Source organism: Fringilla coelebs (assembly GCF_963513975.1).
Source record: "Fringilla coelebs genome assembly, chromosome: 20".
Taxonomy (NCBI): domain Eukaryota; kingdom Metazoa; phylum Chordata; class Aves; order Passeriformes; family Fringillidae; genus Fringilla; species Fringilla coelebs.
Window position 1 is genome coordinate 3,138,779 of NC_140046.1, and position 14,165 is coordinate 3,152,943.

Genomic DNA, 14,165 nt, shown 5'->3' on the forward strand with positions numbered 1-14,165 from the left:
TCATCATCTCAGGTGACCTTTGTGACTACTCCCCTAAAAGACACACCCTGTTTCCAGGGGACACAGACCTGCAGGACAGGGAAACCATCCTTAATGTTATTCACACCTGCTAACCCAAATCATTCCCCCTCCCCGCTGGTCCCAGCCACTATTTGTTATTTTAGTGCCTTTTGGGGGATTTGGTAATTGCCTTAAGTCATAACACCAGAATTTACTTATCAAGAAGAATCAGCGATCAGACACTGCAATGAATATTGTATAAGCTTGGATGAGAATTAGCATAGACAGCCTTGGTTGGATTTTATGCACTAGAAAATGGATTTGGCTCCCACGGGGCCAGCATTTTATGAAAACACAGGGGCCAAATGGTTTGTTACCCAACCTGGCAAGGCATTTACATATTTATATATTAAACCCCAGACCCGACACTGAAATCTCATCTGCAGGAAGTCTGTTGGGTGAGCAATCACAATCTCAGCGAAGCAAACCCCACACCAACCACAGCACAGGTGGTGCATTTTATTCCTGGTTTTTCACTTTTTCAGAAGAAAGCTCCAGAAATCTCCTGTAGCAGTGATTTCCAGTCTGTGAGGGTGACCTGTGTGTGTCTGGGCTAAAGCATGGGGAAGAGGAGAAACAGTTTTTGGAAGGCATTGCAAATCCCAAAGAGAATTTTGGGGGAATATTGGGGAACTCGTGAGATACACAACAACAAGGGGTGATTCCTATCACAGCATCGAGTTTATCACTGCTCCCCATCCCACTGGAAGGAGAGCTAAGGCCAGGGGATTTCAGCCAAGGCAGGACTGGGAGCTGCCTGCACAAAGGGGAATTATTTCTAAGCAGCCACAACACAAGACATGACTCTTTCTCAGAACAGCTCTGCACCCAGAAGCAATTTACTAGAGGTGGTAGGGTACAGCCTCTGAGTGCACATGAGTTATGAATAGAGGCATTCAAAGTAAACCCAAATAAAGGCCTATAACTCAACTTGCATTTTATACTGAGTTTTTAAAAGTTGTAGGGGCCAACACGGGACTAAAACAACAAGAGATTTGACTCTCTTGCTGCTTTCCACCACTCAGGAACTTAAAGCAGACAGGGAAGACAAACTCTTCTGTTGTTTCAGTACCCAGCCTTCAAAAAAAGAGGGAAACCTCCTCATGTTGTGCTCACAACCCAAGCACCAGGATGGTAACCTGGACACTTCTCACTGACCATAAGTGCAGCTCCAAAGAGAGCTTTGAGAGAGGCAACATCAGAACCACGAGTGTGGGAAATGCAGATGTGGTTACACAGATCTCCTTTTCCATTGAGGTGGAATAACCACGTGTGGGGATGAGCAGAGCCCACGATGCCCAGCTCTGTTTTAAGGATGTTTTTGTCCCAGCTGGTGTGAGAAGCCTGACTGCAAACAGGCTGGCAGCCCCAAAGTCTGCATGGAGCTGAGATTCAGGGACAGAGGAGGGGATTGGGGTGCAGGGGAATATTTACAAATTACAGCCAATATTTACATTTCCAGGTCGGCACACAACAAAGAGAGATACCTTTAAGAAGGCTGGAGCTGGAGGGAAAGCTGTTGTAACTGTTTCCCTGGCTACAGCATGCCTGGTGCTCAAGTATCCATGTCTGGACACCTTATTTACAGAAAGTCCCAGTGAAACTGGCAGCAGTCCTGCAGCGCTGGGCTGAAACCAGCACTGGAGAGGGTTGTGAGTGGGCTGGGAAAAGACAGATGAATTTGGAAAGCTCTCACCTCATGGGAAGGTCATTAGCAGCAAACTGATGGCTATTTAAAGCAGGCTGATGGTTATTCTTGGGCTAAGGTCAGGGGACAGGGCTGAGTGGCAGCACCTGAGCTCACGCCAGGAGGGGAGTTTGGAGAGGACTCCAAGGAGGGATTATTTCTCCTGTCACTCTTCCCAAAAGCCCTCTGCCTCCTTTGGCAAAACTCCTCCTTCCCTGCAGATCACATGAACATTCTGCCAGCCTGCACCCACCTGGACAACACAAAGCTGAGTCAGGGGAGGTTTAGGTTGGATATCAGGAAAAAAATGTTTTCACCCAGAGGGTGGTTGAGCACTGAAGGAGGCTCCCCAGGGAAGTGCTCACAGCACCAAACCTGTCTGAGTTCAAGAAGCATTGGGACAAAGCTCTCAGGCACAGGGTTGGATTGTTGGGTGTCCTACATAGGGCCAGGAGTTGGATCTATGATCCTGATGGGTCCCTCCCAACTCAGCATATTCTGATTCTATGACATCACACAGAAACAGATGAGGAACAGCCACATTGCAGCAAGATCCTTTAACCACAGGGAGAAACTATTTGTACTCACATGAGATCTCCTCACCAGCCAGTCACCTGGCACACCTCTGTGCTGCAGTTTGTCCCCTGCAGGAACAAGGTGCCAGCCCCCAGGAAGGCTGCTGTGAGCTTTTATCATCTTTGTGACTCTTTGAAGCCACCCAGACACACAGAGTCTCTCCCTGCCCCAGGGAGAGCAGCCAGGGCTGCTGGAATTCTGGCACTGGCACGTACAGTAAAAGCAAAGCCATGGTTTACATCAAACACTCTCTCCTTTGTAATTCATGTCACTAACATAAACCAGATGCCATCTTCCTCAGCCCCTTCACAGAACGATGGCCTGCCTTTGCATTACATAAACCAGCAAGAAAATGAAATTTAAACTTTCAAGAAATAGCAAAAAATAAATAAATCTGTAATTAGACAAAAAACATCCAAGCCAAAAACAGCTTCCAAGTTTCCAGGAAGAATTAGGTTGTTTATGGAAGTCCTGTTTCAACTAACAGCCTGCCTGGCAGGTGGTAGGAATGTGAGTTTGTGGAGAGCAGAAACACGAAGCTGCTCCGCCTGGGGCACTGTGCTTTGCTTTGCTGTTTTCTTGGTTCAGTTAAACAAGAGGAGACATTACAAATGCTCAACAAAAGGAGGGGGGAGAAGGAGATCTGTGCCTCAGTGTGGCCTTTCCTACCTTGGATGCCGTAGAGTCGGTTCAGGCGTGACCGTCGGGCCTCGTCAGCGTAGGGCACGGCCACCCAGGGCATCTCGCTGAAGTACTGCTTGAAGGAGTCCTCTGACCTGTGCCAGGGGAACAGGGCATGGCATGCACAGCTCTCCACTTGCCAGGCTCATCCTCATTCAAAACCTGGCTTGCACAGCCCTTTATCCCTCCCACCAAATCCCATCAGCTGGGAGAGAGTTAGACTAAATTTAAAGCCCCCGGTCCTTCATGAAGAAGTCCACGGTGTATTTTTCCCCAGTAAAATATTTCAAATTCTCCAAGGCATCTGAATGTCACCCCGTGGTGACAGCAGCAGTGGAAGCACCCTTCAGACCCCAGAGGCACAAAGTGAAGCACAGAGCTGACCCCACTCTGCACCTCCCCGCTGGGCAGAGGGAAAGGACTCAGGCAGTCTTTCTGATGCCAGAGCCAACCTGCTCTGCCTGCACAGGCTGTCAGGGCTGCCTCACCTGTCTGCACTAACAAAGAGGATCTCAAACTTCTGGCCTGCCTCCTTGATTTTCCTGTAGGACTCCACCAGCACCCTCGTGAGGCTCCGGCACGGCGGGCACTGCAAAACAGAAGCATAAGGAGGACATTGTCTCCTGCTCAGGACCAGCCCCACACCCAGCAGGGCCAGGTGACCCAGTGACCATGAACTGCTGTGACCTCATCTTTGCTGCAGTGCCTGAACGTGCCTGGGCTTTATGGTCTGTCAGTTACCAAAAAAACCTCTTCCATTTTTAAAATCTGACTACTCTCCCCCTTACAGCTGAGAACAACAGGCCACTGCAGTGCTGATGATCAAAGCATCTTAAACTCTTCTTAAATTCTTAAATTCTTCAGCACCAGCCAGCCTGGGGTCTTTGCTCTCCCTGAGCCCACTCCAAGTGCTCTGCCCAGCACCCCCTACTCACCCAGTGTGCAGAGAAATAGACCCCGACGTGAGAGCCCTCCAAGGCACTGCTGTCCAGTGTCTGCCCATTGTTCCTTAGCAGAGGCCCAGCAACAACTTCACTGAAGGGTTTTGGCCCCCAGGGGAACTCCAGACCTGGGGAGGGGGTGGGACAGGGGTGGAAAGAAGACACAAGACGGTAACATGTGCATGCAGCAGATTCAGAAGGTTCCACTAGAAAAAACATCCCACCTTGAGGATAGAGGGGATCCTGTCTGAGGAACCCTGCTGGGGTTTATTCCCACCCAAGGGGGATGCAGAATACCTCAGGTGTCAGGCACCACCACAGCCCTGCCCTGAGCTGAGCCAAGCTCTGCACTGCAGCCAGGGTCACCTCTCTCTCTCACCCAAGTCACAGCACCTTCAGCTCGACAAAGCCTGCTCTGGTTTTGTGCCTGATGAGGCACCTTTTCCTTATCAACAGTGTTTATTTTAGCAAGAGAGGGCAGGGTGGTACGTGCTCAGAAATGCAGTCAGAATGTGTCCCTTATGCTGATACCAACCATATATTTTTACACATATCCATACATGTTTTTATTTACAAACCTTAGCTATATATATGTAAAAGATGCTGTGTTTATAACCATATATCTCTATATATATCTTACACTAACCCTCTGCACCCCAAAGCAAGCTGTGTGTGTACACAAAAACATGCTCTGAATCATCTGCTGCCAGCTCCCAGAGCAATCAATCCATGTGTTCAGCCAGAGAGGAGGAAACATCACAGATGGCTCAGGCCACAACATGTTCCTGCTGCACAGCTCCTGCCACTGAATTAAAGACTCTGGCAGGATTTACTGCACCAAGAAACAATCAGCCAGTAATAAAAGAAATGGATGGACACTACAGCAGATGACTGATGGGTCTGCAGGGTCTGGGAGTAAGGGCACATTTGGGTGGCTTTTTTTTCCCAATTTGGCTCATTTAGGTTTTTTCCAAATTGGAGGAAGATGGATTTAACACCAACTCCCAGCACTGCAAACCTCAGCAAGGGAGAATAGTAACATTTTTCTGTTTAATTTTTAAATAATGGGAAATGCATTAACCTGAGTGTGATGTCAGTGATAAAAGTCCCACTCAGGATTCTGGAAGGATTCTGCTCCCAAGGTATGGAAGGTCTGGGCTCTCATTCTGTCTGTCCATGTGCCTCCATTAGGGAAAAATCCAAACTTCATGTTTCAGTTAGCCTAACCTTTTCCTCATTAGCACTCCAGACAAAAATCCTGGAGGGAAATTCTTTGTTCTTTTCAGTAAGCAAAACCAAAACACAAGATCTGGCAGGAATGATGCAGAAAATTTTACGCCGAAAATAGCACAGTGCTTTGAATAGTTAATTATGACAATAGTTCTTTGTTCCCTCCCCCCCAGGCCATTCAGAATGAACAGAGATGAAAAGGCAGCTGTGTGTCCATGTTTCTGTGGCACGGGGGACTGCAGCTCTTACCTTCAGGGTCATCTCTGATGACCAGGAGGCCGTTCCTGCAAACCACCTTCCCAGTGCAGGCATCGATAAATATTAGGGAAGGAATGTTGGAGACTCTGTACTTGTTCCACAGCTTCAGCTGTAAAAGAGATTGGAAGGGGAGATAAGGAAGGTAAACTTGGCTGCGTGAAGGGGAAGATTTTGGAGCATTAGCATCTTTCAGAGCAGAGGTCAGAGGTGAGCAAAGAAACAGAGTTGGTGCTTCAGGGATGAGGGTGAAGGAATGTGAGGAAAAGCTGCTGGGCCAGGGCTCAGAGAGACCCTCACCATCACCATCATCATCCCCTCAGGACCTCAGGTGAGACCCCTGTGTGTCCCCCACCTTCCGTGGGCTCGCCTGTGAGCAGAGGCAAAGCTTCTCCTCCTCCTGCTTTTACCTCTTTGCAAGTAAAACGGGGATAATACTTGCCATGCTTTGAGCTCTTTGTTTAGAAGACATGGTAAGCACAAATACTTTTAATGCCACTGCTCTGAAGCAATTTGTAATGCTTCCCTGGCTGTTTCCTCCCCTCCCATTTCCATGTTCATTAAACAAACCAGCAACCCCTGCCAAGACACAGCCAGGCAGAGCACAAGGCCAACACACAAAAAAAATTCTTCTTCTGTAACTGGGGCTTCCCGGGTTTGTTCCCAGGAGCTGATTAAGGGCTTTGACATCAGTCTGGGGGCCCAGCTCATCCATCCTGCACTGCCAGCTCTGCAGGCTGATGGGCACATTTTGGGCATCCCAGTCTGGATGGGGCAGTCTGCTGGTCACTGCGCTTTGCAGCGAGCGCGGCTCTGCACAGCATCGGTGACAGAGCCCTCTGTGTGTCACACACTCCTGGGCTCACGCTCCCCAGGACATGCTTCTGGCACAGGATCATTCAGAGCTTAACTCATGCACAGAAGCTGGCTGGGATGAGGAGGAACAGGACCAACAGCTGCTGGCACAGCCCAGCCTGCAGGTGTGGGCTGGCAGAGCTGCTCTCCCCACCATGCACGGAGGAGCTGCTGCCATCACCTCGTTTTCCTTACATTTCTCCAAGCAGTTCAACCCAAACAGCCCAGTGGTGAATTATCAAACTCTCAAACAAAAGCCAAACCACAACCAAGAGCCAAATGGGGAAGGAAACTAATCTCCACCTTCCCCTAACATCAAGCTCCGCTCTGCAAAGCCCCTCGGGCTCCCTGTGTTTACAACGTGCTCCAGTTTGGAGAATAAAACCCAGGCACTGGAGCAGCACACAGGGGCCCACCAGTGCCAGCCAGTACAAGAGCCAGAGAAACCATCATGTGCTGCTGCTTCCAGCAGTGTCTCACACAGAAACTGCACCCACGTGTTCCCAGAGGAAAAACTCTGCAGATTGCTGTCCCTGATTTGCAAAGAGAGGCAATCCCATTTCCTGAGATGGGAATGACCTGGGGACGGAGAGAGAGGCAAGGTGTTGTGTCCTACCCCCCAGCCTTCCATTTCCAACAGACATATTAATGGATTCACAAACCAAATGGCCTTGGGCATGAAAAGAATAAAGAAACTGTACTCAGTGCAAACCAGCCCCCTCACAATGACGGTGTTCAAACCACAGAAGGTAAAATCCATTTCTGTAAAGTTTAAAGGCTGGGGGAAAGCTCTTTATAAGGATCACAGGCATTTAACAGGGTGCTGCAAACAATAAGGAAATTACAACTAGCAATCGGATCGTTCTCTTTAAATAGTTGCTTACATTACACTTCATTTTGTCAAGTCCTTTGTATACAGAAGCAGCTCCCCCGGGGCATCACGGTGGGTCCTGGCAGTTTTGCTTGGCTGGGGAAGCAGCAGGGTCTGCACTTTGGAGCCAAAAGGCTGCATGGACTCAGAGAGATGGGGCTGGAACACCCCAGACAAGGGGATAACAGCAAACCAAACCTGCTCAAAGCACTGCAGCAAGCGTGGCACGGCTGGCCCCAGGCAGTCCAGGAGGTCCAGCACATGGGGCAATTCTTGCCAACAGCTGGTCCTGGGTGTTCTCAGGATGTGTAAACCACCAGGCCCCACTGGACACAAACTGCAGGCACCGCTCTTGGCTTCCCAGACATGGATGGCACAGGCAATCTGCAATCCAGACACTCTGTCCCCATGAAATCAGGAGTTGCCACTTCTCACTCATCAGTGAGGGTCCAAAGGAAAATGCCTCAAGCAAGCATCAAGCCAGGTGTGTGTCAAAAGGGTCAAAAAGCATCAAAAGAGGCCAATGTGACATCTCCTGCTGCTGGGGGAGCACGTCCATCACTGGGCTCTGAGACTTGAACCTGAAGAACATCATGTCAGGCTCAGTCACACCTTGGGTGAATGAGAAAAAGCAATTCAAACTGAAAGGTTTTTAAAAGCTCCCAGACACAGCCCACCAGCCCAGGTAACACCAAACCAAGTTTCAGAGCTTCACACAGGCTGAGCAGCACTTCCTATTTTTAACAGATTTGCTGCCTGGGTTATCACTGAAACGCATCACACAACACCAGTGAACAAACACAACAACTGCACGTAAAGCAACTGGAACTGGGTTGCCATTTGAAGCCTTCTATAAAAGCCTTGAATTGCAAGTTAGTGGTCTCACTGCACTAACCATATTAATTCCATCCAGGAATGTGCTGTTTAAAGTGGGAGCAGTTTGGTTTGATGAGTCCCCTGTGCGCCAGGAAAGCTGATGGGGAATGAGAAACGCACGCGCCACAGGAGGAGCGCCAGGATCGACCACAATTCCCACCACCCTGGCCCTCATCAGCCACTTTCCAGCCTTTCCAGAGCCTGTCAGACATTTGGGAAGGAAACCTGATGGCTCCTTTTACTGCAGGTCTGACCTGAAAGGGCAGAACCTTGATAGGAAATGGGCTGGTTCATTTTAGCCCAGCTGAAGACAGCTCCCTATGGGATTCCCACGCTGTGCCATTATTTTGCACCTAAACTACAGCTCCCAGCAAGGACATCTGATCCCCACCTAAAACCACTGGGATGACCCAACCTGTCTTGTGGCAGGCAAACCATTGTGCTAGCTAACTTTTCTCAGGGTAAAATGCCAAGGATTTGCACATGGGAAGGTTCTCCAAAGGGACAAGCTCAGCTTACACCCACTGGTTGTAGTCCATGCAGAAAGGGAAATCCAGGAGAAAAAAGGCATCCCTGGTATGGGTAGCTGCACAACCACACACCTCACAAAGGATTCTGTGTCAGGCTGGGTGTGGGATGCAGAAAGCAAATTACAACTTGCTGTGAGACTGCGGGCTGATGGGATGATAGCTCAGGCAGCAGGGCAGAGTGCTGCCTCAGCAACTCTGAAAAGCTGTTTTTCCTGCCGTGAAGAGGATGACACAGAAATAACATACTCCACACACTCTAAGGATTTGATCATCCATTTAAAGAGGGGATCTCTGCTCTGCTTCCCAACAGCTGCTGCAAATCTGTGGGATCAAGCCAAAGCTAACACAGATGTGGAAATAATCTACGGACTATTCAGCCTAAAAGCAGCTGATGCTCTTGCAGCACTCTTCTCTCCTGGTTCAGGCCTGCTCCAGTCACTGCTCACCCCAGGACACCCACTGGAGAAGGAGTGAGGAAATACAGCCCCTCACAAGACTCTGTGCAGGCTGAGAAACTCACAGAAACTTCCCTGGCTCCTGTGCAGGTGGTTTAGTGCAGCTGTCCAGTGGAAAAACCAGAGTCACCAGATTCCTCTGGTAACTTTATCCCTGCACAAAAAGCATCACCACGACATCCTGGAAACCACAAACGCTGGGAGCTCCCTCCATGACTCCATCCACAGCCAGCTGGGAGAGGCTTTCAGAGATCACTCATGATCCCCAGACATCGACCACGCAGCAGCACAAGGCTGCTCTCCCCACCAGTACAGGCTCCATTATTCCCCTCATCCTGAAGACTGGGAATTCCTGGCTGAGAGGCTGGGGAGACATTTGCAGACAGCCACAGTAATTTTTCCAGATAAAGGTGTCAGACGAGAGGTCTCCCCAGCAGCCACGGCTGTTTCTGCACAGGGCTGGCACCCAGCCGGGGAGGATGAAATCCCCTCCTGCTCTGCTCCTTCTGCTGGGGAAGGGATCCCCCACTTCCAACAGCTGCCAGGTGCTATTTTTGGTTGTGCTGATTGATTTATCAGTCCTGCTCGCATTCACTGGCTCACATAAATCCTGAGCTGCAGCAGTGAATGCTGGCAGAGATAAAGCACAACTGCCTGCAGCACAGTGAGCCCTGCTGCTGGGAAAGCAGTGCTCCCACCCTCCTTGGGGGCTGCATTTCTCTGCTGCTGTGTGAAACTGGACCATAAAAGCTCTCACACTTCCCTCTTCCACTGCAGATGGAGCTGACTCCACCCAGGGATGCAGGGGGCAGACATGGTTTCTACTCATCTTGCAACCCACACTTCTACCCTGACCAGCAACAGAAGAGAAAGCCAGTTTAAATACTCAAAGGCAGCAACAAATGAACATATTCCTGCTGTGGATGGCTGCTGCTTTGTACCAGCACAACATAAAGCCACTTTTCTAAAAATTCACTCTTATATGCACTGGAGAATTCTGGTGAGGCATTGGAAAGATCTCACCTTCCAAAGCCCCATGAGTGACCATGTGAGAGCACGGAGGGGTTTCCATTACAGCACAGGCTCAGCTCTTGCTGGTCTCTCATTCAAGAGCCACAGGCTGAAACGTGAAGCCTGTCTGAGGAACACATGAGCAGCCCTCAGGTGGAAAAGTGCCCTTGGTCCAGGGCTGCAGGGACCAGCAGAGCTCAGTGTCCAGCTCTGCCACGCAGAGCAGCTCCAGGCTGAGATATCCATGGCCATTCCCAGTGCTCTGGCGCTGCGGGAACCCCTCTGTCCTCACTCACTGACAGTGTTAAACTGCAGCTTTTACATCGTGCCTTAAAGGGTTTACAAGCACCAGGGGCCACCCAGGCTCTGCAGACAACAGGCTGCTCCTCTCCCTGTCGATTTAAATCTACTTCACGCCTGTCCTTATGACTCAAGCTCAGCTTGGACAAAAGCTGCTCTTCCAGGCCTCCCTCGCTGCTCCTTTTCCTTGGTGCATCAGGGAAGCCCCTGAGCAGAAGGAGAACACGGTGAGGGAACAACACACAGCCAAGCAGTGGGGGGAGACCAGATGGTGCACGCCAAGGTCTGACCCTGTGACACGGAGGAGATCGAGCGAGGCTTGGGATAAATTAATGTCCATTGTGCTGTTGCTCCTCTCTGAAAGCAAATCAAAATCTAATTACAAAACACAATGGTGACAGAGATGTCTGCTCCGGGAACGTTAATGAGCTGAGGAGGGAGGATTTGGGATTGTAATAAACGAGATTGATGTGAACAGCTGAGACAGACATGACAGGGCACAGGGGTTGTGGGTCCATCCAGACCCCATGGCTCCCCTGCATGTGCACACTGCCTGCAAGGGCTCAAAGCCCAGTTAAAACCAGCCAGGCTCCCCTGGCACTCAGCCTGGCAGCACCTGCTGTGGACATTCCAGCAATATGACTCGGTGCCAGCAAAAACCTAAAAAAAAAATCAACCCAGAAGTTCTGCTTGTCGCTTCCATCCTCTCCTTGCTGCGGCTCCACGGCGGGAGATTGGCACGGCATGGTCCAGCTTGTGGCTGCCCACATCGCCCCACAGCTGCTGGGCTTTTGTTCCTCCTGAGCAGGGAGCACAGCAGCAGCAGGTTTGGGGGTGAAGCAGAAGGAAATCCTCTCTGTGGGTTTCTGGCATGGTGGCCAAGGGCTGCTCTGTTCCCTGAGGAGCTCCACAGCCCAAGGCCTGGATGAGGGACCTGGGCCAGCCCAATCTCCTGTCCTGGCCCTTCCTCCCATCCCCTTCCCTCCCCACCCTGCTCCCCTGCGCTGGCTGCTGCTCTTTGCAATTCCCCAGGCTGTGCCATCCCAGGGACAGCGAGCTGAGGGTTTTGTTGGAGGGCAAGGCAGCATGTGGCTGGCTCTGAGCACAGGCTGCCTGCTCTCCCCCTGACACACACACAGGCTGACAGGCTGGATCCTCCGCAGCCCACAGCTGATAGGAAAACATTTAATTTGAGCAGAGCTGAAGAGCAGTTAACATGATGTATGGAGAGCAAAGCCCCAGGGCCCTCAGCAGACACGGGAGCTGGCCTGGTTGTTTTACATGTGCAGGTTTCAAAGAGGTGCTGGGATGGCAGCTTGATTTGATCTCAGGATCAGGAGGAAGCAGCATTTGACTAAACATACAGATAACAACACAGGCAGGAAATCAAGCAGGGAGGATGCCATCAGACAGGCTGGTCTATCAACACTATGAGGATGCTTTTCATAAATATATTTTTTTCAAGTGTTCCTCAAATTGTATTCAACAGCCCAAAGAATGCAGAATTTAAGGATGCAGCATTGCACTCAGGACTAGGAAATACACCTCCATGTATATCCAATAAATGTTTTTTTTTTCCTCCATGTGCACACCATGCTTTACCTCTTAAAAGGGGGCTTGCACATGAGCAAGGTATTTAATAAACATTTTTCTTTCTGCAAAAACACAAAAAGCAGCGAGGGCAGTGGGAGTTAAAGCGTATGTGGGAAAAATTTAAGACACATGTAGAAGTATATCATCCATGGCCCCTATAAATTACTCCCCCAAATGACTAACACTGAATAAGAAATAGCTATGTAAACATAGAGGCAATAAGAAAAAAGAATAATTTCTGTCTGTGGGAAAGGGATATTTTTCCATCTGTTTATAGGAAAGGCGAGGGGTGGGGTGGGAGTCTGGGATGTTGAATTGGAGTTCAGGGCCTCCCTTGGTCCCATGTCTCATCTGTCACTGGAAGTGGGACAGTTGCCAGAACATGGGTTTCCTACCCACTGCCTTCGCTGCTACTGTTCACTTGAGTGCTGGCAGTAATCTCAAGGTCAAACACCTTGCAATCCCGGATCATTAAGAAACAAACACTTCTGAAAAGCCTTGAGTTAAAACAGAGTTCCCACCAAACACAAAAGCCTTTTAAATCAGCAGGGAAATCGGGATTTGTTTTTTTGTTTTGTTTTGTTTAATGCACACAATGAGGTATTAGTGGGGTTTCTGTTTTGTTTTCAGTGGTTAATCCGAGAGGGAACCTTACACAATCAGACCAACAAAATCCTGGAAAACAATGGAGTGTTTGTTAGCACTGTAACACACCCTGGGGAGCGAGGAGCAGCCAGGAGCCTCCCAAGCAATGACAAGCCAGCACCAGGACATCCCCCAGACCAGCTACACAAAAGATTCCTGCAAAACTATCAAGACATCACAGATACCCCCTTGTGCCCACTGCTGCTGAGGTACCCAGCGGGTGGATGGAAAATTTGCTTTTCCACAGCACCTTTTAAAATGCAACACTCACCCATCACATCACTGTGATGCTTCCTTACAAACACTGTGATGCTTCCTTACAAAAACCTCCACTCGAGGCAGCTCTTGCATCGCTGCAAACACTCAGACTGTTTGAAAGCAGCTGATCTCAGGATGCACTGTTGCTCTCATCCTCCTTACAGCTGCATCCACCTCGGTGTCTCAGAGCCGACAGCACTGAATCTCATCTGGCAGCGCTCCTGGTTTGCAACCCAAGGAGGATTTCCATGCAAAGGTTACACAGCTGCAGAGCTACAAAGGCCACAACCACAGCCCTGGCTGCGGGGGCAGCTCTGGGCTTTGCATGCAACAGGCTCCAGCTCGGGAGGGCGGCACAGCTCAAGGGATTCACTCTGTAACCACAGATCAAAATATGCCAGGAACTAACCAGAGCCAGGTGCTCTCAAGCTCCAGCTGGAAAGAGCAATTCCTGCCAGTGACAGCTCCGAGGAATCCTGCTCCTCCTCTTCTCGGGGTGGAAGGGATCCCACAGCCTGTGCTGGCCTGGAGCAGCTACAGCGCTCACAGGGACTTCTCCTTTGGAGCCCCGAGTCCATCCTGAGCAAACATCACACCACCAAAACTGCTCTGGGCAAACCCTGATGATGATGTTGTGTTTTCAGGGCCTCTGTGCCCTCCTATCACACTGCACCAGCACAGTGAAGCCCCAGAGCTGTGCTGGCCTGAGCCAGCACTGGGTGCCCTGCGGGGAAGAGCGTTCGAGTGAGGCGTGACATGGGCAGGACAGATGTAACATAGGCTGCTGGAAAATGCTCTTCTGCTGAGCACTCCTCTCCCTCCTGCTCCCCAAAGTGACACTCAGCCCCTCGGCAGAAAGGCTGGAAATGTAAACCTGCCCCAGCCAAAGATCTCTAACTGGGAAAATGCCACTGGGAGTCCCATGTTTGCAACTAATGACCTGCACACATGAAAAACCAGGGCAGAACAAAGCTGCCCAGAGCTCAGATGCACCCACACCTCAACTGCAGCACAAACCAGCAGGAGGGAAGTCAGAGAAGCCATTTCTTCACCCACTCCTTTTTCAGAGCAGCTTTTCCATCACGCTGTGCTCCAGCAAAGCTGGGGAACGGGGAAGGGAGGGACAGGGAAAGGAGCAGAGTCATGGTATGGGCTGGGCACAGAGGAAGGGGAGGGACAACCAGGATGGGGCCAGCAGACAGGGCTGAGGGGTTTATGACACACACACATGGTGGGGCAGGTGCAGGGCCAGCGAGGGAACCTGATCTGTCCCTGAAACCCAGCCCTGAGCCACGAGAGGCCCCTGGCTCCAGAGCCATCGAGCAGGGAGGAACGGGACAG

General features: G+C 50.4%; 1 protein-coding gene across 1 annotated transcript in view; it reads right to left on the reverse strand.

Annotated features, from left to right (window-relative positions):
• Window positions 1-14,165, reverse strand: part of NXN (nucleoredoxin) — a 46,678-nt gene that overhangs the window by 7,877 nt on the left and 24,636 nt on the right. The window contains exons 2-5 of the mRNA XM_084218888.1: window positions 5,425-5,542; window positions 3,940-4,073; window positions 3,493-3,593; window positions 2,993-3,099 (exon numbers count right to left, since the gene is read on the reverse strand). Coding sequence (XP_084075014.1) covers window positions 2,993-3,099; window positions 3,493-3,593; window positions 3,940-4,073; window positions 5,425-5,542 — 460 coding nt within the window. The remainder of the gene's footprint in view (window positions 1-2,992; window positions 3,100-3,492; window positions 3,594-3,939; window positions 4,074-5,424; window positions 5,543-14,165) is intronic.